General features: G+C 41.1%; 1 protein-coding gene across 3 annotated transcripts in view; it reads right to left on the bottom strand.

Annotated features, from left to right (window-relative positions):
* The window catches only part of cep85 (centrosomal protein 85), a 60,117-nt gene extending 36,558 nt beyond the window's left edge, over nucleotides 1-23,559 (bottom strand). The window contains exons 1-3 of one of the 3 annotated variants that reach the window (XM_078567211.1): nucleotides 23,428-23,533; nucleotides 21,843-21,949; nucleotides 14,655-14,724 (exon numbers count right to left, since the gene is read on the bottom strand). In XM_078567211.1, coding sequence (XP_078423337.1) covers nucleotides 14,655-14,709 — 55 coding nt within the window. In that variant the 5' untranslated portion in view covers nucleotides 14,710-14,724; nucleotides 21,843-21,949; nucleotides 23,428-23,533. Of the gene's footprint in view, nucleotides 1-14,654; nucleotides 14,725-21,842; nucleotides 21,950-23,427 lie in introns of all 3 variants that reach the window. The other 2 variants (XM_078567212.1, XM_078567210.1) reach the window with 2 other exon arrangements.
* Nucleotides 23,560-23,843: the final 284 nt, after the last annotated feature.

Consider the following 23,843-nt stretch of genomic DNA (forward strand, 5'->3'; position numbering starts at 1 on the left):
ACTTTGGTCACTAGGGTACACTGGAAGAACACTGCAGCCTGACAAGTTTAACACAAGAGGTACACATGATGCACACGTCCAAAGTGAAGGGATTCGATAGCAAAGGCAGGGCATTTGGCTGATTTTACCACAATCTATTCCAGATCAAAGACAGGCTCAGACCAACTAATTCAGCATGGTACAAAGATCAAGGCAAACCAGTGGATTACATGTGCATTTAGGGATGGGCAGTAAATTGCAAATTGCTTGCCCAGAGTTAGAGATGATAGCTTCTGTCAGGGGGCTAAGACCTCACTATATTTTTATGAAATATCATCCTGGCTAATCTATAAAATTATTTTAAATATAAAAACTGGACAAAGGCTTTGAACTGACTGAAACCATGACTGGCTGTGACTCTAAGAAAAGGAATTTAGAGACACTAATGCCCATGACTGCAGAGATCAAACCCCCAGGAACTGTACAAAGGCCCTTTACATTTCTAAGGCCTGGCCCCTGGCCAACAGAGACAAACCATCTGTGAGGACAAAAGAACCCAGAAACCTCTGTTGAACTTATTAAAAGTTGAAACATTAACCATCTCAAGAATCCAAACCAGGAATGTACATCCTTTGTCCAACAAGCTGCTAGAACTGGTAATATTGCCTTGTGGAGCTGAAAAAGGCAGCCTCCATTTTCCGTCTAGCAGGCAGCAGCAGAAAATGGGCTCTGTCCAGGTTTTTGAATACCTGCCTCCCACTTACACTGTTTTCTACTGGAACTTACTGTACCAGTGCCTACAAGACTAATTCATCTCTTCGTGCCTCTCCCATTGTGGAAGTCATCTCTACTGGAAAAGTAGATTACTCAGCCTCAGCCTCAGCTTGCTAACCTCTGAAGAAATACACCATTGGACTTTTGATTCTGGACTCTGGATTTATCTGAAACAATAATTCTTATTTCCCTCTTTTATCCCTCTTATATGAATGCACCGGGGGCACATTTAGAATGTGTCTAAAATAAATTAATCCTGTTAGTTTACCCGGTAGAGTTTGCTGTGGGATTATTAATAGAGAACAAAAACAGAAATACCTGGAAAAACTCAGCAGGTCTGGCAGCATCGGCGGAGAAGAACAAAGTTGACGTTTCGAGTCCTCATGACCCTGGAGGACTCGAAACGTCAACTTTGTTCTTCTCCGCGGATGCTGCCAGACCTGCTGAGTTTTTCCAGGTATTTCTGTTTTTGCTTTGGATTTCCTGCATCCGCAGTTTTTTGTTTTTATCTCTGTTATTAATAGAGAAATTGGATCACACTAAAACTGAGGGGTTGGGAAAACACAGCACCACATATTAAGTGGGAAAATCAAAAATCAAACACACTTGTTTACAGGCAGGTGGTGAGAGCGCTGTTTAAATTAAACCTCTCATGTCCATAACACTTCAAATCCAACAAACTTCCTTGCCAGTCTGCAGAAACATAGAACCTACAATGCTGACATTACTGTTCACAGTTTAGGGAATTTTGTGCATTTAGTCTCCAGATCAGCAGCAAACAATGCAAACTCCAGAAATTTCCAAATTTCCATTTACCAAACAAAACTAAAATTAACAAAAATATCACACAATGAGAAAAGGTAAAGTCACTAATATTTTCCCCAATACTATAGCCAGAATCCTCTAGTGGCCCACTGAGTAAATGCAACATGGAGTGACACCAGAAAAGTTCTCTTTTTAGACCCCATGTTAAGTTAGTTGATTTTGATGGGTCAGCACTGTTGCGTAGGGCAAACAAAACAAAAAAATGCCCTTCAGATTTGAATTACTACTGCTAACCTCTGTCCAGTGATCCCTCCTGGACATCGTGGATGCCTTGGATGGGGGTAGAGGGACAAAAAAAGTCACCTTAAGTTGGTCTAACCTGTTGTTAATTACAAAAGTTCTAGGTTGGAGGGAATTCGCATCCTCAATTTTCAAATCCCTCCACAGCATCAACTCTATCCCTAATCTCCTCCACTCCACAGCCCTCCAGGATATCTATGCTCCTCCAATTCTGGCCCCTTGTGCATGCGCAATGAGAACTGCTGCACCATCAGTGGCTGTGTGTTCCAACGCCTAGCCAATTTCTGCAATTCCCTCCATACACCTTTCTATCTTGCTTTCCTCTTAAGCGACTCCTTAAAGCTTTAGATAATTTGACCTAATATCCCTTCGTATGGCTCAGTGTCATACTTGGTTTTATAAATGCTCCTATGAAGCACCTTGGAACATTTCATTGCATTAATTGTACTAGGGGAGGCGGGTGGCAGTGGTATTGTCACTGGACCTGTACTCCAGAGACCCAGGGTAATGCTCTGGGGATCCAGGTTCGAATCCTGCTATGGCAAACGGTGAAATTTGAATTCAGTAAAAATCTGGAATTAAAAGCCTGATGATGACCATTAAACCATTGTCAATTGTTGTAAAAACCCATCTGGTTCACTAATGTCCTTTAAGGAAGGAAATCTGCCATCCTTACCTGGTCTGGCCTACATGTGACTCCAGACCCACAGCAATATGGTTGGCTCTTAAATGCCCTCTAAACAAGGGCTATTGGGGATGGCAATAAATGCTGGCCTAGGTTTTTTTTGAACCTCTTTTGTTTGGACCCATCTGTCATAGCACTTCCTGATTGGACAATTCCACATATGCAATAATGATACACAGCTTGGCCTTGCCACCATCTCGCTTGACATCTCCACCTCTAATTTGTCACACTGCTTGTCCGATATCCAGGTCCAGATAAGCAAAAATTTCCTCCAACTAAATATTGGGAAGACAGGAGCCATTATCCTTGCTCCTCACCACAAAGTCTATTTCCTTGCCACTAACTACATTGCTGTTCCTGGTCACTGAGGCTGAACCAAACCATTCACAATCTTGGTGTTGTATTTGGCCCAGAGGTGAGCTTCCAACCACGTATCCACTTCACCACCAAGATCGCAGGCTTCCACCTCCATAATATTGCCCGACTCGACCCCTGCCTCAGCTCATCCGCTGTTGAAACCTCATCTGTGCTTTTATTACCTCTGGAATTGACTATTCCAATGCTCACCTGGCCAGCATCTTCTGACCTCCATACACTTGAGCTCATCCAAAACCCAGCTGCCTGTGTCCTAACTCACACCAAGTTCCACTCACCCTTTACCCATGCTGACTTGACCTACACTGGCCAGCAGTGCCGCAATTTTAAAACAAGGATAGGAATTTTAAAATCTTTTTGCAGCCTTGTTCCACCCATATCTAACATCTTCCAGCCTCAGGCCTCTGAACAGCCCTGAATGTTAAATTCTTGCAGTATTGATGGCAGTGCCTTCAGCTGCCAACCACCCTTTACATAGCACACCACCACAAATGCATATGTCATGAAAATGTAATAATTTTCATAATATTATTGTGATTTACTGTAAAGGTAGGTTAATAGTGGGGTTTGGATTAGTTTCTCTGTGATAGGTTATAAATGAATTGCAGACAACTAGGCTGGAGCTTGAGATTTATCAAAAGAGAAGCTAGGTTTGAAATGCTAAATATGTAAACATGGCCGAAGTTTTAGCATGTGAGGTGTGAGAACATTTGCATTTTTAGATAAACCAGAGTCATGAATTTCAAAGACATGGTATGGTATTACACCAAGCCAAAAGAGGCTAAGCCAAACAGTGTGTTTATTTTTCCCAAAGATTGCTGATAACATGAGTACCATGGAAGATTTATATTATGGAAAAAGTAAAGATGCAAAGACATATTGGGACAATGGAATTTACATTAAAAAGGGAGAAACTTGTATAAGAGGGGAGGTCATGTGTAAGGAAAAGGAATTCTAAGATCTAACAAATGTGAAAAGCCTTCAGCTTCTATGCATCGAGCTGCTGGCTACAGGAACCGAAGCAAAGAAACTCACCGTGAATATCACTGCCTAGGGTATTGTATGCTTTGCCTGGGTCTGTTAAAATCTATGTTGTTTTACTGTTGCCTTAATGGAGGTGTAACTGGGAGCTAGATTAGTTAGGGGATTTAGGAGTCATTATAGTAGTAATGTGTAGACCTATGTATGTGCTTAAAATTTTTTCTTCTATTAATAAAGGTTTAATTTAGTTTTGTAAAAAACCTCTAAGTCATGGTGGGTTCATTACTACTGAATTCAAGGCACACAACTTGAAATAAAGTACAAATTGCAAACAGTTGTGGCAGCTGTTTCAAGTTTCACTCTGGGATTTCAGCAGCTCAGTATTTACCATCCGCTGTGCCATAACATGTATAACACTACATTCTCCATGCTCCCCCCAATCCCTCTGTAGGTGGATTCATTTTTGTATCAAAGTTGATTCAAGGAGCAGAATTTGACACTGCTATCAGTGCTTGGGTTCATACTGATGCTGTACCTATATCTCCCATTTAATTATGATATCTGTAGTTATCATCAATAAGCAGTATCAGCAATTATTTACAACAAACAGTCTAAGGCAACCCATTTGAAATAAACAGTTGGTCTCTGGTCACTAGAAACAGTGTGCTCTGTATTGGGTTTCTTCAAATGGAGGACGATTCACACAGTTTCAGATAGCATTTGGAGGAACGTCAGTCTCTTGGCTGCATATTTAGCTTTCTCCCCTTCCCATATGATGGACAATTTTGGCACTTGCACGATTAACTTTTTTTTAAAAAAGCAACTAAAACTTCGTTCTCTCTAACCCCATGGAGTCATCTTGCCTTAATTTTAAAAAGTTTACAAAGAATGGATTTGATTTAATTACAGACTGAGTACTCTCCCATTTCACTTTCACTTGTGTACTTCTTCCTCAGTCTTAATTTTTGAATTATTTCATTTTGATTTGCTCCAGATGATCAAGCCCAGTTCACTTCTTATATATGGTCATTTTAAAATGATTGACTTTGATGGCAAGGCAATAAATTGCCCCTTAACTTGATCCAGATGTAGGTTTCTGCCTTAAATCAGCTTGCCAAGTTTGTCTGCATCCTGTTAAGCTTCTGGCACAAGGTTTTACAAGTGGGTCAAAAATGGACTTTAAAATGTGCACTGTGAACAATGTCCAAGTTATATTTTACTCAAGTTCAGATCCTGGATGTTGAATATAAGCTTCTCCCTTCCACAATAAAAATCCAAGATAAAAATCTCTTAACTAAAACACACTAAAATTAACCACTTCCAGGTTACCCTAAATAGCAAGAAAATCACAAGCTTTGAACAAAAATATTTTTCTCCTTCGTCACCGTCAACAACGTTCTTTACTCTCTTATTGGGATTATGGAGCAAGGTGAACAAGAACAAACCCAACTCCCAGCCATCCTCCGTTGTCTGTGGTATTCTGCAGAGTGCGCCACAAGTCTATCTTGAGATTCCATTCACAGAAAGAGAGATTTGCTCAGTGTCTGCCCAAATCAGAATCCACTGCATCCAACCATGTATCCAAGCACTGCTCAGTATGGTGCGCCCCCAAGTACTAGTCAAACTTCCCACTAAAGCTTGCACTTTAGACAAATCTTAACTGTTTAGCACGCAGGGCTTCGTGTCCTTCACTTGGTCCCAACGCCAGGTTTTGAACACCATCTCACCTTGCTTCCTGCCCCTCATCATTTTCCTTAAGTACCAATGCCACAGAACTGGGAAACATAAAATGAGATGCTGGGGAAAAATACACATCCACACAAAAAAAAACTTTATTGCACTGGGAGAAATAGACACTGAAATCTAATTACTTGGAATATGTGACAACCTATAAGAGTGAGGAAAATGGAGGAAAAAGGAAGGAAATAAACACCGCTCCCAACCCCCAGAGTCCATTGCAAAATTAGCAATGCATTGAGCAATGAGCTGACAAGTCCATGGCCATATACATGCTAGTGTGGCAAAAGTATAATAATTTTCATAATATTTTTCTGGTTTATTGTGAAGTAGGTTTATGGGTAGGATTATACTTGGGTCTGTGTGAGTTAATTACATTTGGAGTGAAGCAGACTGCAAGCCTGAAATCATCAAAAGAAGCTAGGTGTAGAAATGTGCTTGAAATGCTAATGAGTAAACATGGGTGCTGGATTAGCATGTAAGGTGTGAAAGTAATTGCATGTTTTAAAAAAAGATAAATGAAGGGATTGTGTGGATATCAAAGGGATGTTAGTCTGTTACAACTAGCCAGATAAGCAAGACTAAGGAGCGTGTTTATTTTTCCCAAAGCTTACTAACAACAGTGGCAACATTAAAGTTTTTTTTATATTATGAGGAAGATGCAGTTTCAAAGACATATGGAATAACAGAAGTTACATATTAAAGAGAGAGAAACATATATAAAAGGAGAATGAAAGGCTGTGAGGAGAGGGCCATATAAGATCTAACAGGAGTGTGTGAAACAGCCCTCAAGAAGCCTCCAGCCATTTGTGCATAAGTCTACTATGTAAAGCAACTGAAGTTGGGGAAGCCATTTAGAATTCTACTGTCAAGAGGGTACAGTGTTAACTTGCTGGCTTTGTTTCAAATCTAAAATCTATTTTGGACTGTTGCCTTAAAGGGGGTGTGTAACTGGGAGTCAGGTTAATTAGAAATTTTAGGAGTTGTTATAGTTGCGAGTAATTGTAGTCTTATGTATGTGCTTAATCTTTTATTTTGTTAATAAATATTCTAATTTAACTTATAAGATCTCTAAAGGTCTTGGTGGACTCATTACTTCTGAATTCAGTGCACACATCTTGTCGTAATAAATATAAATTGCAAAACCATTGTGATAGCGCGGCCAAGTTTCCCTTGTGGATTTGGTCTATCTGGCACACATCTGCTGTGTTAAGCACTAAATAATAAATAATTTTACTACAGGTGTAATTTGTGCAAATGCAATAATTCTACTTCCAGTTTATAGAAGTGCTCACCAAAAACAGTACCTCAAAACCTAGCAGGGAACATAGTTAAAAGTGCCAGGTGTACACACTTAACTTAGCTGTAAATCACTAACCACCAGTGGCAGTTTGACTGCCAGTTGTCAACATGAGTTGGTTTCAGTTTTGATAGCAGAAACAATGTACCAAGCACAAGTCACAGGGACTGTAGATGACTTTGTGGAACACATTTTAATTCTTTGCCACAATACCAAGTATTACTTTTGCATAGAATTTATAGTACAAAAAACAAGCTATCGGGCTTTTATGCTGGCGTTTTTTTTTTACATGAACCTCCTTGCACCTTAGTCCATCTCACCCTATCAAAATCTATTTTATTTTGTCTTGTACATTTATCTAGGTTCCTGTTAAATGTATCAATCCTATTTACCTCAACTACTTCATATGGTAGTGAGTTCCACATTTTTATCCACTTTCTAGGTTAAAGGAATTTCTTCAGAATTCCCTATTGGATTTCACGTGTGTCAGCTGTAACTCAGTTGGCAGCATTCTTGCCTCTGAGTTAGAGCTGGTGGGCTGAAGTCCCACTCCAGAACCTGAGCACAAGAAAAAAACTCAAGGCTAATATTCCATGCAGTACTGAGGGAATACTGCGCTGTCGGAGGTGCTGCCATTCAGCTAAGACATTAAAGCGATGATGGATGTAAAAGATCCGATGGTGGCATTTCAAAAAAAAGAGCAGGGGAGTTATTTCCAGTTCTAACCAATATTTATCCCTCAATCAACATCACAAAAAACACTAGTCATTTTTACATTGCTGTTTGTGGGAACTTCTTGTGTGCAAATTGCCTGTGTCATTTCCAACAACAGCGACTATGCTTCAAGGAGTATTTCATTGGCTGTAAATCATTTTGGGGCGCCCAGCAGTCATGAAAGGCACTGTACAAATGCAATTCTCTCTTTGGATTTATTAGTGACATATTTATGATCGTTAGCTTTGGACTCCCTGACTAGTGTAGTTGAGATTTACTAAGATTGTTAGGCAAAGGGAACATGCAAATTATCGATTTTAAAATATTCCAGATATATTGACTTGAAATGAAATCATTTATCTAGATGCAGAATTTTATTTTCAACAAAATGTGCACATTTAAGCCAAAAATTCAAAACATGCTTCCCATTTATAATGAATTTTGAAAGCAATTTTTGGGAGGGATGGCATTTTCTGAAGGAAAGATTCCATGATGCCTGCCTGAGCCTGATCTCAAACCCATTCAGCAGTACATTCTAGCTCGTTAATGCTTCTATCAAACAGTTAATGTTCATGTTAGCAGAGATTTTCCGAAAGGCAAGGTAGGACTCCGACCATTGCCAATTTACACTATTTCACTGTTACAATAGCAGGTTGCCAAGAAGGAAAATAAACTATAGCATTTTCTTGTCCCTAGGGCAAATTATGATCAACTTTGAATATTCTTTAAAAACTAAAAAAAATGCTTGCGATAATTTGTTAACGATTGCGAACGATCAGATGTGAGCAATGCCAAGAAAACAGCAGAGGGAAAATAGACTCAGGAAGCTTCCACAGTCAGCAAATTTCTTGCTATTCCTTTTGAAGCACTAACTTGGGGAAGAAGGAGGGTGAAGCCTGCCAGGGACCCTGCCAATGATAACCCTGTTAGTTTGTGTGAGATCTGATCATTTCAACGTGTGGTACTTTATTTTTTGCACCGCCACATATTACCTTCAGCAGAACAACTTGGAAGGTATTGTGCAGGCTGTTTGCAAGCTGTTGTGCATCTCCTCACATACACACCTTGGTCCCTCCCCCAAATTGCTATCCAGGACTGGATTGGGCTCTGCTGCAATTCTCTTTACAGTCAAATTGCCCAATTCAAAAATGAGGAATTTGGGAAGGGTGCTTAAGGCCAGCTGGCACCCAGGAATATACACCTCACCAAATTAGAATCTTTAAGAGATGGAAGAGAATAGGTAGGAAAATCAAGGGGAAAGTGCTTCTTGTGCCTGAAATGGTTGAATCTGCTCAGCGGGACAGTGGGAATAACACTGCTCCAAAAGCAAAGTGCTCAGTTAAAACCAACTCAACTTACACATGACAACAGAGACCCTAACATAAAGAGTTTCAAATGCTGTAAAACTGAAACAAAGACAGAAATTGCTGGGAACACCTGCAAGTGAAGCCACACCTGTAAAGAAATTAAAAACATTGGCATTTCAAGCATCTTTCTTCATCAGAACAGGAAGATGCAGATGGACAGTCTTCATTCTCAGCACCATTTTTAAAAAAAATGGACCAGCATTTAAGGCCTGTAAGCCAAAGTCCATGACAAGGCCAAATGACTGAAAAGGACAACGCGATTAAAATGGGTAAGAGATAGAAAATTAAAGTAGCAAGTGACAGTAGTTCAGGGGTTGAACTTGTGGGCAGATGTAAAGCAATCGCCTAATCCAAAGTTTTATCATCACAATGTAAAGGAGACCTCATCATAAGGGAGGCAATGGGGTAGCTGGATTACTAGTCCAGCAACAATACTGAGACCCTGGTTTGAATCTGACCACAGCAGATGGTAGCATTTGAATTCAATAAAAATCTGGCATTAAAAGTCTAATGATGACTATGAAACCATGTCAATTCCTGGTTCACTAATGTCCTTTAGGGAAGGAAATCTGTCACCCTTACCTGGTCTGGCCTACATGTGACTCCAGGCCCACAGCAATGTGATTGACTCTTAAATGCCCTCTGAAATGGCCACTCAGTTGTATCAAACCACTACAACGTCACAAGAAAAAAAAAGGAATGAAACCAGACGACCATCCAGCATCGACCTAGGCATCGGAAATGACAATGGCAATCTCAGCGCTGTAGACTCTGCAAAGTCTTCCTTGCTAACATTGAGGTTCTAGTGACAAAATTGGGAGAGCTGTCTCACAGACTAGTCAAACTACAGCCTGACGTATTCCATGAGGACGACTCATATCTTACAGATAATGTCCTAGACACCACCATCACCTGTCCCACCAGCAGGACAGACCCAGCAGAGGTGGTGGCACAGTAGTATACAGTCAGGAGGGAGTTCCCTTGGGAGTCCTCAACGTTGACTCTAGACCCCATGAAGTCTCATGGCATCAGGTTAAACATGGAAATGGAAACCTCCTGCTGATTACCACGTACTGCCCTCCCTAAGCTGATAAATCAGTGCTTTTTTTTTTTATTATTCGTTCATGGGACGTGCGAGTCACTGGCCAGGCCAGCATTTATCATTACCCATCCCTTGCTGCCCTAGTTCAGAAGGCAATTAAGAGTCAACCACATTGCTGTGGGTCTGGAGTCACATGTAGGCCAGGCCAGGTAAGGTTGGCAGTTTTCCTTCCCTAAAAGACATTAGTGAACCAGATGGGTTTTTACAACAATGGATTTATGGTCATCATTAGACTTTTAATTCCAGATTTTTATTGAATTCAAATTCCACCATCTGCAGTGGCAGGATTCGAACCTGGGTCCCCAGAGCCCCTGGGTGCCTGGACTACTAGTCTAGCGACAATACCACTATGTCATTGCCTCCCCCATGTTGAATCACTTGGAGGGTGGCAAGGGTGCAGAACGTGCTCTGGGTCGGGGACTTCAATGTCCATCACCAAGAGTGGCTCAACAGCACCACTACTGACTGGGCTGGCCAAGTCCTAAATGACATAGCTACTAGACTGGGTCAGCAGGTGGTGAGGGAGCCAACAAGAGGGAAAAACATATTTGACCTCATCCTCACCAACCTGCCTGCCGCAGATGCATCTGTCCATGACAGTGTCGGTAGGAGTAATCACTGCACACAGTTGTTGTGGAGACGAAGCCCTGCCTTCACATTGAGGATACCTTCCATTATGTTGTGTGGTGCTACCACCGTGCTAAATGGGATAGATTTCGAACAGATCTAGCAACTCAAGACTGGGCATCCTTGAGGCGCTGTGGACCATCAGCAGCAGCAGAATTGTACTCGAACACAAACTATAGCCTCATGGCTCGGCATATCTCCCACTCTACCTTTACCATCGAGCCAGGAGTTCAACGTTGGTTCATGAAGAGTGCAGGAGGGCATGCCAGGAGCAGCAACAGGCATTCTTTAAAATGAGGTGTGAACCTGGTGAAGCTATAACACAGGGCTACTTGCGTACCAAAAAGCATAAGCAGCAAGTGATAGACAGGGGCTAAGCAAACCAACAACCAATGGATCAAGTCTAAGCTCTGCAGTCCTGCCACATCCAGTCGTGAATGGTGGTGGACAATTAAACAACTCACTGGAGGAGGAGGCGGCTCCACAAATATCCCCATCCTCAATGATGTAGTCACCCAGCACACCAATGCAAAAGATAAGGCTGAAGCATTTGCTCCAATCTTCAGCCAGAAGTGCCAAGTGAATGATCCATCTCAGCCTCCTCCAGGGGACCTCAGCATCACAGATGCCAGTCTTCAGCCAATTCAATGCACTCCACGTGATATCAAGAAACCGCTGAAGGCACTGAATACCACAAAGGCTATGGGGCCTGACAATATTCTGGCAATAGTACTGAAGACGTGATCCAGAACTTGCCATGCCTCTAGCCAAGCTATTCCAGTACAGCTATAACACTGGCATCTACCCAGCTATGCGGAAAATTGCCCAGGTATGTCCTATACATAAAAAGCAGGACGAATCCAGCCTGGCCAATTACCGCCCCATGAGTCTACTTTCCATCATCAGTAAAGTAATGGAAGGAGTCATCAACAGTGCTATCAAGTGGCGCATGCTTAGCAATAACCTGCTCACTGACACCCAGTTTGGGTTCCGCCAGGGCCATGCAGCTCCTGACCTCACTACAGCCTCAGCTGAAACATGGACAAAAGAGATGAACTCCCAAGGCGAAGCGAGAATGACTGCCCTTGACATCAAGGCTGCATTTGACCAAGTGTGGCATCAAGGAGCCCTAGCAAAACTGGAGTCAATGGGAATCAGGAGGAAAACTCTCTGCTGGTTAGAGTCAAACCTGACACAAAGGAAGATGGTTGTGGTTGTTGGAGGTCAGTCATCTCAGCTCCAGGACATCACTGCATGAGTTCCTCAGGATAACGTCTTCAGTCTAACCACCTTCAGCTGCTTCAATGACCTTCCTTCCAACATAAGGTCAGAAGTGGGGATGTTCGCTGATGATTACACAATGTTCAGCACTATTCACAACTCCTCAGATACTGAAGCAGTCCACGTCAAAATGCAGCAAGACCTAGACAATATCCAGGTTTGGGCTGACAAGTGGCAAGTAACATTCACGCCACATAAGTGTCAGGCAATGACCATCTCCAACAAAAGAGAATCCAACCATCGCCCCTTGATGTTCAATGGTGACTGAATCTCCCACTATCAACATCCTGGGAGTTATCATTGACCAGAAACTGAACTGGACTGGACTAGCCATATAAATACTGTAGCTACAAGAGCAGGTTAGAGGTTAGGAATAGTGCAACAAGTAACTCACCTCCTGACTCCCCAAAGCCTGTACACCACCTACAAGGCACAGGTCAGGGGTGTGATGGGAGTGCTCTCCACTTGCCTGGATGAATGCAGCTACAACACTAAAGGAGCTTGACACCATTCAAGGCAAAGCAGCCCACTTGATTGACACCACATCCACAAACATTCACTCTCTCCACCACCAACGCACAGTACTAGCAGTGCACACCATCTACAGGATGCACTGCAGGAATTCACGAAGGCTCCTTCGATAGCACCTTCCAAACCCACGACCGCTATCATCTAGAAGGTCAAGGGCAGCAGATAGATGGGAACACCACCTGGAAGTTCCCCTCCAAGCCACTCACCATCCTGACTTGGAAATATATCGCCATTCCTTCATTGTCACTGGGTCAAAATCCTGGAACTCCCTTCCTAACAGCACTGGGGGTGTACCGACACCACATGGACTGCAGCAGCTCAAGAAGGCAGCTTGCCACCACCTTCTCAAGGGCAACTAGGGATGGGCAATAAATGCTGGCCCAGCCAGCGAAGCCCACATCCCATGTATGAATAAAGGGGAAAAAACAGGGTATACTGGGTTGGTTGCAGGGGGAGGGGGAAGAGTAAAAGCAAATTACTGTCTCATGTATTGATGTTTGAGGTCTTGGACAGTGCTGCAGGAGGTTAACAAACCAGCTGTTGTATTTACTGTGCTTGTGGGGCAAGGTGCCAGGGTGAGAGGAAGGGAGCAAGTTGGTGCTCGTCATTGGGATCCAAATGATGGATCATTGGCAGGGTGGCCTGCACCCCGGGTTGGCCAGCCTTTCCTTCACTGTTCCTTTTGAGCTGTTTATCTGTAATATCATCCAGTTCTAGTGACCAGCTATGCCTGAAACATTAACATTTTTCCTTTCTTTACAAATCCTATACCACTTGGGATTGTTAAATACATTTACCATTTTTGTTCCATTAGAGATCCTACTTCTGTCTCATTATATTACTGTAGCACCTTAACAAATGCATTATTTCAACTCAAGCCAAGCAACTTCAACCTCTGCACATGGTTACCAACTAAACAGTATTGTTTACATTGCAAATGTGTTCACAGCAGGTCTCCACCCCAGACTGTGTGGAAGAAGCTAGTCAACTCAGTGGAAGGATTAGCACCACCATTTCTAACACCATAGGTTTAGGCATCTGAACGTCTTTATAACTTCCATGATAATTTCATAATTACACTATTTATAAAGCTGGGAGTGCAAAAGCCCTCAAAACAATGTTTTTCCTTAGCAAGCCCGTGCAAATTGCATTTGCCTGTACATGTTATGGAACTGGAATCTTTTGAAAAGCCAATTCCAGTCAGGGCCATCCAAATATAACAAAATTCAATTGGAAAGTGTGCGCTTTTCTGCATTGGCATTCACTTGGGGCAACATACCATCATGTTGTGCAATACTTATTTTACCCAGTCGAGCATCAGTACTTTCACTCTAGCATTCTATCAGTTAACATTTTTAAATCCATACATACTTTTGAGTTTAGCAAATAAGCAGTCCCTTCATATATAATTTCAGAATGGTATTCTGCTGAACTGAACAGTTTATATAACTGTATCTCCAGTGCATGTTGACTGCCAGAACTTCCCCAATGATTTGCAGCAGTTTTAGGGCTGCTGCAAATCATTTTTGTGAATTCTAGTCACGTTGATATGTGAAGTGCTCTACAAATTGTGGAAAATAAGTAATACAACTTATCAGGGAAGACTTAACAGACTGGATCTCTTTTCTCTAGAAAAGAGAAGATTGAGGTGTGACTCAAGAGGTCTTTAAAATTATGAAGAGGTGCGATGGGGTAGACCTAGACTAGATATTTCCACTTGTGGAAATTAAGGTTCAGAAGTATAAGAGTCACCAATAAATCAATAAGAAATTTAGAAAAAATTTCATTGCTCAGAATGAGGAACTCTCTGTCACAGACTGGTTAAAGTGACTGGCATAGATGCAGTTAATGGAAGCTGGATAAGTACATGGGGGAAGAAAGGAATAGAAAGATATTTTAAGAGAGTGAGATTAAGCAAGATGGGATGAGGCACATGTGGAGCATAAACATGGGATCATATCTGTTGGGCTGAATGGCTAATTCTGTGCTACAAAATTCTATGGAGAAAGTATTTTGAATTGCAAATACAATTTAAATGGACACAATATGAACATTTTACAGCACTGGGTGGCAAAAGAATTTTAAGAAAGGAGTACAGGAAAAGAATGCTTGTTGCTCAGAGTTTCAGTGCTCTACCTATTGTGCTGGTCTGCTGTTGAATCGAGTCTCTATGTTTCCTGGAGGTAGCCATATGAAATCAATTCACCTGTTCACAAATGAAAAGGACAAATAATCATTAAAACATGGCATTAATAGAACAGAAACAATGGCTTTAAAAAGTGACTAATAGATTATAGAGCAAACTTTTATGAGCAACAAACTTAACCAATTTTGACTACTGATCAGTACTGCATAGAAAATGGCGTAGAGTGCAAACTGGTCTAGAAATAACTCAGTTCCTCATTTTCAGGTCTTTCTTTGCTCAGTATTTTTTTTAGTTTTTTTACCTTTCCATTTTGTTCACACTCTTGTATTATCATTTGTTTTAACAGCCAGATACTGTGATCTAAAGTAACCAAATGGTAGTTGCACCATTAAAGGAAACTTTTAAAAACTGCACTTTGAGAAATAGGTTCAAAGGCTCGAAGCCTGATTTCAATCCTGCCTTGACTGGGAGGTTATTGTATCAAGCTGCTGCTCATCATTTTATTTTGAAAACAGAATCAAACATGTTTTGGTATCAAAATATTATTTATTTCCACATGCAAGCCATGCTTAGAGACTCAGGTTGAAAGTACAACAGACCTCAATTCAGTAATCAGTCCAGGAGGCACATGGCTGATTTAAAAGGGCTTTACTCTAAAAAGATGAGAGCTATAATTAATCCTCTTCAAGTATACAGAACTACAATTTGTACTTAACATAGCTTTAAGCACAAGCTTGGATTGATGGGTCGACTACACAGAAAGAGCCACTTATTCTAAGCGTTTTTTTTAAAACTGAACTTAATTTTTTCCCACAAAAGTAGACAATAAAATATAGCCTAGGTCCTTGCAAACTATTTATTTTTAATTGTCCCTCTTTTACACACCAGCCAAAGAACTGACCAGTACCTTGCAATGTCAATGCTATTGTAAACTGGCAATTTGGAACCTAGAAGATTGGGCTGATTGATCTTCCCTGAAATATATTTCTACCCCAAAAGAACGGGAGGAAAATTGCAAAAAAGCATCTTTCACCACCTATCCCAGTCACTTAAGAAATTGGGACCTTGTCTGAAATCATAAACCCTACCCCTCCACAGCATCATGCTATCGCATAAAACCTAACAAAGCATAAATACATAATGAATATATTGCTCAAAATAAATTACTGTAAACTCCAAAGGACTAAAGTAAACTGTCCAAAAAACGTACAACTGCATTGTAGCATGGGCATGATGTGCAATAACAGTTCTGTTTTGATGAAAACGCAGTATTTTCAAAAGCTCATTTTTAAAGAATACAAGCCTCTTTCGACAAGGGTAAAAATGCTTTGTGGCATGTGCAAGGACCACAACAAGTTCATGATGAACTGATGCTTTAAACTTCTGCTCACTAGCTGGTATGAAACATATTTTAAAAACAAAATTTTCTAGTTTTGCTTGTGCTAATTTCTCTTCTCAATGTTAATGATACAAGACATTACTGAGCATAATATCAAAACAGGTAGTACATGCAGAAACATGCATGGTGGGTGGGGAGGGAAAAGGAGTATAAGCAGCAGGTTTTTCAATGCTTTAACATATTAAGTGAACTGATGTTCAAAACTAGGAGGGCAGTCATTCTCTGCCTAGAAAAAAAATGTTATCGATGAGACATGTCTAATTATCTCTCTTCAATCATTACAAATCTTCAGGTAGCCAGTCAGAGGATGTTGATCAAATAGTCAGTGCTGCATGCAGATAATTGGCTTCCAGTTAATTATAAGTACTCAATCAGAAACATGGTTTTATGTTCAAACTGTTCAGCAAACATACATAAATTAGCTTTCTACGAGTGAGGTAATGCTCATACTGATAAGCCCCTTGTAAACAGCCATTTTGCAGGTAGAAAAACAAAATTCAAATTAGCAATTTAAAGTTAATATCAAAAAGGAGCATTAAACTCTGTGCAGTTGATGAAGAATTGATTTCTTAGAATCATTCAAGATTAAAGGACTCTTAACTTATTAATTGTTCAATAAACTAAAATACAATGGATTTTGAGTCCGCATTTAAAAGCCAGTGGAGCTTCATGATATTATAGTATCACTGGGACTCCAAAAAAAAAGCACACCATCAACCCATCTTTGTAAACCATCACATGATTTTCAAGCTCCCTTTCCTCTCAAAAGTCTTTGAATGTATTGTTAACTTGCAAATCCATGTCCCTCTTTCCTGCAACTTTTTCCACTCCCTCCAATCCTGTTTCCACTTTGTTAAAGCACCAAAACAGTCCTAACCAACTGCACAAAGGATATTCTCTGCGATTGTTAGCATGGTATATTTTCACTGCAGCTTTTGGCACAGCCAAACACACCAACCTTCTCCAACACCCCCATCTGCACGCCCCATCCCCTTCCTTCATAGTGCAGCTCATTGAGGCTGTCCTCAGCCCCACTCTTTCCTATCCTAACATACTGCAATGACTTCCCTTTCCACTCCATTAGCTCTGGGGTCCCAGATGGGGTTTGAAAACTCAGGTTGTCATCAAACAGGGTGCCAAGATTGCCAAGTGTCTGATTCAACCTGAAACAGGGACTGGGGAAGAATCAGTAGCATCGGAAGAGTTTGTGACAGGGGCCAAAATTATGACGACAGTCCTTCCAATGTTCAGCTGGTGGAATTGTAGTTCATCCCAATCTGGAATTTGCCAGACTGCTTGTCCAAAGGGACAATGAAGGAGGTTTCAAGGGAGTTGGTGGAAAGGGAGACCTGGTCTTATCACTGCCTATGTCTACAGTTAATGTTGCCAAGGGGCAACATTTAGATGAGGCGGTGGCCATGGAACAGTTCTTGTTCATATGCTTTATTAACCTGCCCTGCCACCTGTAAAGATTGTGCAATAAGCACCCTCAGATCTCTGTTCTTGCATCCCATTTAAAATTTTACCATTAGCCTGTGCTGCCATAACTGGTAAATTTCCAGCAGTGTCCCAGCACATGCTAGGGACAGTTGGGCGTGGGGCAGTAAATCTTGGCTCTTAACACACCTGGATTTTGGCAAGTGTGACATGCTCCCACAGGGATCAGGGAGACAGAAATTGAGCGTGGGTTCCTCAGATTGCTCAAGAATCTCTTAACCATAGTGACAGTTCTCCACATGATTCAGATTGGCAGCAAAACAAAAGAGGCCACGATGGATGATTGAAGTCGGTCCATATACTGAATTTATGCTGTGATGAGAAGACTGTATGGTTGTTAACTTGAAAGTGGACACTAAATGGACCAACAGCACATGCACCTGAATTAACTCCTGTATCTGGGAAGGCAGTGTGCATTTTGGCCCTTTACTTCTCAACTAGAAAATCACTAAAGAAAAATTTGGTATATCTCAAGCCAGCCAGGAGAAGATTTGAGAATACATTCTCTTTGCAATTTGCTATACGCTAGCAAACAAGATCAAAATAAAATACTACTTTAAATTATCTCATCTTCTTGTTTGTAAAGTCTTCAAAAAAATTCATGATAATTTGGGCGCCATCTAGTTTTAAAATCTCATAGGTAGCTGCTGCAAAAAAGTCTATTCAGAATCCATTCCAATTGAAAGTGTCAGTAATTTGCAAAATGCCACATGGCAATACATTAAAGCAAGAAAATGTGTTATACTTGTTCCTTTAAATGGTTTACACAGAGGCACTTTTAACTTGGCCATTATTTACATTATGCTAAATACTGGAAGATCTTTTGTAATAGGATCCGGTGGCTTGAGCTACATGATTAAATGACCCAACACCAGTCTGAGCAAAGGGTCAAGAATGGGCAATGAATCACACAACAGCTTTCAAAACAGGCACAGTTATCGACCTCCACTTGCAGGCCTTTCCTACAAGTCAAAAATAAGAGATTGCGGTACATTAAACAATATTATCTGATGCACATCATCCTCTGAACAAATTTTTTAAAAATTGCAATCTTTTGCTGTCATTTTAAACAGTCAGTAGTGGAATGTAGGAGCCCAGTGTTATGAATTCAAATCTTTAACAGCAGGCCGAGTGGCGTTGCCTTGAATACACTGGATGCTCTCCTCTCCTAGCAGGAATATTTTTGCACATGTACATATTCAAATGTCAGCAGCACCATACAGGATATAAAAGATGGGACCACTACATTGACCACTCTGAATGCAATGGGGACAGAGGAAAATAGGAAAGAGATACATTTGACCTGGAGTCCCTCAGTAGTTTATCACAAATTGCACCCCACATACACAAGCAATGATACACAGCAACTCAACAAGGTAGAAAAAACTGCAGAGTAGATTCTTGCACATGAAGGGCAAATGAAGGGTAATATGCTTCAGTTGGATATAATTCATCAGTGCCTTCCTTAAATATCCAACATTTATAGCTTTTTATATTACCCAAATCAATTGAATACATTGCTTTAAAGCCAGGTTGCAACAAACTTAAAATAGGTCAACTCTAATCTTGAAAATTCATTACATACAAATCAGAGTGCATTCTGCTCAGCAATAATGTATTTTCATTCTTGATCTTGAACACTGGACACAAAAATTCAGCATGTCACACTGTACTACCTATCTGATGCAGCAACAATGAATGATCTGACTACATCAGGGGTAGCTTGTTCCATAGCCCTTAAAATGTCAATTATAAAAAAGGATAAAATTGTTTGGATTGACAATAGTTCAGTTGGCAAGAACTAATCCCAGATCTGAAACCCAATCTGTGCCTGCCGGCTGACCCGATTACAACTGCGTAGCAATAAAGGATGGATACAGAGGGGAAAAAAATTAGTAAGGGTTTTTAGAAAATAAAGCTTTCCCAATGTTTTTACGAAAGCCATTTCAAGTTTTATTTATACTAAGCAATGGATTAGCCTGCTTACAAGAACAAACAACGTAGTACCATAAAACTGAATTTATAAAGAGTGTTGTAAATCATATATTCCTTATACACTCGAATAGAGTCATATTACAGCAGCTCACATCGAATTTTCTGATCCACAGCATGGTGCTCTTGCCAGAAATTTGTGGGGTAACCAGATAACCATAGACTTGGGCTTCACTTAAGTGCATGGCAAATCTGGCTGGGAATGAATGCTCTGGTTTACCCAGAACTGTTAAGTTGAAGCTAATTGACCCAAGTCCTTCCATTTAGTCCACACCAGAAACTCCTACTGTCCCCTTCTCCACCACTGGACTATAATAGGGTCCTCCCCTTATCCCACCATTGGTTTTGGGGATGAGGGAGGGGGGGGGGAAAGAGGGGTGCGGAAAGAGGGAAAGTGGCACCTTCTACCCTTCCATCTTGTTGAATCTCTCAACCCAAAAGCCTCCTTATAATCTAAATCATTGTGCCTTCATGCACCTCCTGTCAGGCCTGACAGCCATCTTTGTACTGCAGCAAAATGCTCAGATGTATTTAGTGTTTGAATCACTAAGTTGCTGTGTAATTCATATTTAAAATTAGAGTAGAAGCTCCACAATCCACATCCCAGTTAACTGTCAGCCTCATTAGCTGCCGCACAAAACCTTGCTCAGAATAAATGGCAATGCTGATGAAAAGGCAGACTTTCAACAAGAAAACACCTATATTTTTAAAGGTTTTTTTCTGCAGCAGCAATCGGGCGTCCGATCAGTCCATTAGGCCATGCCCACCAAAAAAAAAAGCGAGGATTAAAACAGCCTCTCAGCTGTCAGAAATCAGGCCAAGCTCCACAGCAGCCTCTGAAGTTGCGACCTCAAATCTCATTTTGCAACTCCACTAGGGTGGGGGGGGTCACAATCCACTGCTTGGGAAGCCCTGTTATACAGCAAAGAACATGCCACTGTTCTGCAAACTAGTTTCAGAATTGGATATAATTTCTGGGTGCTGTCAAGCAGAACCTGTATCAAGTTAGGAAAAGTTGCTGTAACCTGGATTTCTTGGACATAAATAATCTTAATTTTAGTATGTTGCTAAAGTTTTATTACTACACTATAGAAAGAGCTTACATTTATTGCCCTATCTCATCTGAGGACATACTAAAGCATTTCACATCAATGCTCAAATACTGATGTTAGGAGCTCCAGAAACTGCAAACTCCCATAAACACTAATGGCCCAATATTCTGTATTTTTGGCTGTTTGAGGGAGGATAGTTGTACAGAATAAAAGAAGCCCATTTTCTTCAGGTGATGCCACAAGATTTTTAACATCCAGTTGAACAAACAAAATGGAGCCTCTGCTGCTAACAATATGACACTCCCATGGAGTGTATCAGCAGCAAAACTTCTCACAACATTTCTGCTGCATTATAACCTCTCTCCCAAATACCTAAAATGATGTATCGGATACAAGTGCAACATGGAACATTTGCTAAGCCGTTATACTGTACTAATTAGGGAAATCTATAACTTCCCAACTGCTACCCCAAAGCACAATGCTCCCAAGGCTGTCTGTTTCCAACTGCTAGGATCAATTTTTTAAAAATATCTGTCCTTGCTACTGTAATCTCCTACTGCTCTCGAAAGTTACCTCACTTAGTGCAGAAAAAAATGGTCATCCCATCCCATTTCAACATTGATATCAGCTGGGAGCTCTCTTCTTCCTCCACTTCCCAAGTCCTTTTGAATAGCATGCTCAAGTTCTATACCACAACTTGCTGCTTAATAACTTAGATTGAAACTCCACTGCTGCACTGTCACTACCCTACCAATGAGACATTAAACCAAGGTCCAGTCTGCTCAATTTGATGTTTGAGATCCACTGACACTAGTTGAACAGGAGCAGGAAGCTCTCAATTTTCTGGCCAATGTAGATGCGCACCCCCACCAAAATAAATTGATCAATCACTTAATTTATAAAGAAACATGGGAATGGGTGCCACACTTATCTATGAAAACCAGTAACTGCACTTCAAACGTGAAATATTCAAAGAAGTTTTAACACAAAGGTGCTATATTGTGCACATACTTAAAGTGTCCTTCTAGGACATTAATTATGAGAAGTTTCTTGATTCATATTTCAGCACATGAGAAATGCTAGGAATCTTTGTTTGATGTAGAATTTTAGAAACTTCAGTGGAGCTAGTACACTGTGCCAACTGTTTAGGCTTCTGAAAATATCAGTCAATAATCTCATATTCTGGGTCATTTTGGACAGGTGATACTGCAGAGCTTATATGCACCAAATGAACTTACTCAATATGCCTTACAATGTACTGCAGGCAAAGTCCACTTGAGTCATTCTTGTGCATCTCCCAGTAGCGATCTGAAAAGCAACAGCAGTCTGGGAACAGGATGTGGATCTATACCGTATAACTGGGAAATTATTAAATTTTAAAGGTGTAAAAGGATCCACATCAGATAAAGTACAAAGTACTAGCAAAACCTGAGAGATTTAAATCAGTCACTGATAATTTCAATGATGCAAAATGTAACTACATTCCTAGTTCAAAAGTGCTCATCTAGTCACCAAATTTTACAAATTATACAAACAGCTACTTGGAACGTTCAGCTCATCTAAATTTAGGGGATATGATTAGCTTACAGCAGGTTTTGTGCAGGACCTTTTTTAAATAAAGTAACATACAGCATCTCACAGCTGTTTAACATTCCACATGAAGAAACATATGCAATAGATAAATTACCAGATTTAGAGTACAATTCCTGCCCAGGACAGGTTTCAGACTTACTAAATAAAATTTTCTTTAAAATCAGGAATAACACATACTAAAATGTTTAATTATATATCAACTACCTAATTATTATTATTATAGGGTAGTAATCTCATCAGAGCACATGTAGTCACTTAATTGCATCTATTTTATTGGGCTGTTTTCACCTGTTTGATAGATTGCTTTTAGTGCAGTGATAACAAATAACATTATAAAACACAAGGATCCAGGCACACGCATGGTAGGCTGTTTCTAGATACCAAATTGCAGAAGGTGCAACAGGGCCTATAAAATCACCCATTACTGTACACTAAGCTGCATGCCAGACTGCTAGCTTGAAGTAAACTTGCTCCATTATGCCAGTGTCAATAAAATCTGTCATCCATGCACACTAGTCAGGATCACTAACATCAAACAACAACTTGCATTTCGTCCTCAAAGCACTTCACAGGAACATGTCAGAAACCAATAACCTGTGATATACTGAAAAGGGGCGAGTAACCAGTGGGGAAAAATCATTCAACGTTATAGACTTACTTTTTGAAAATATTCAGCGACGTTACTTAAAATTCCATTAATCTCAAAACAGGAGACAGCAAAGTTCGCAAAGAAGCCCTCGTGTGACGGAGGGAGGTAACTGTGTCCTTGCACTGTCTCAGGCACGGGGGTCAGTTCAGCACCCGAGAAAGAGATTGGGCAGAAAAACGTCCCACTTTACCGAAACACAAGTTCAAAAGTGGCACGCGTTATACAAATTACTTTGATCGCTACAAATTTCATTGGAAATAAAAACTTTGCATCCATTTAATAAATATTAAATACCCGTGAAAGCTGAAGCTTTACTCAAGAGTAGCTGAGCCACATAGACTAGGAGGCGGCGGGGATGAGGCTGGGGGGGTTGGGATGATGGGAGATACAGATCAGAGGGGTCGGGTCGCCTGGGGATGAAGCAAGCCAAGCCGAGGCCGACGGCGTTGCGGGGCGGGGAGCCCGGGCCGAGCCTATGAGGATGGGACTCCGACCCTCGCGCTCCGATCTTCCCAGGCCAAAAGCTCTCCCTGACAACGACCACAACATTAAACTTCCCATCCACCCACAGGCCTGACAACCACCACTTGCTTACCCCGGGTTCTGGCCGGCTTCCTACCGACAACCCGCCAACAAACCCGGCTGAGGGGATGCTCAGCAACGTACCGAATACCACCCCAAAGGCCGGCGGCGACTAAGCCGTTACGCTACCGCGCAACCGACCTTCAATCCACGCAATGCCCTCCCACTATTCCCATTGGTTAACCACACAGCCAAACCGTGCCAATCAGGCAGAGTACAACTGTTTATTGGACAACTGTGCTGTCAATCATGATGAGGAGGCGGTGACACAGCCGTAAGCAAGTTTGTTTGCACCGGGCATTGATTGCAGCAACGAACCCAAACACGATTCAAACGAACTGCCGGAAACCGTAATATGCGCAATAGCAGCGCGTCAACTGCGGTACCATAATAACTGAAATTAATCTCATTTCAA

This window comes from Cetorhinus maximus, chromosome 21 (genome assembly GCF_964194155.1).
Source record: "Cetorhinus maximus chromosome 21, sCetMax3.hap1.1, whole genome shotgun sequence".
In the NCBI taxonomy this organism is placed as follows: Eukaryota; Metazoa; Chordata; class Chondrichthyes; order Lamniformes; family Cetorhinidae; genus Cetorhinus; species Cetorhinus maximus.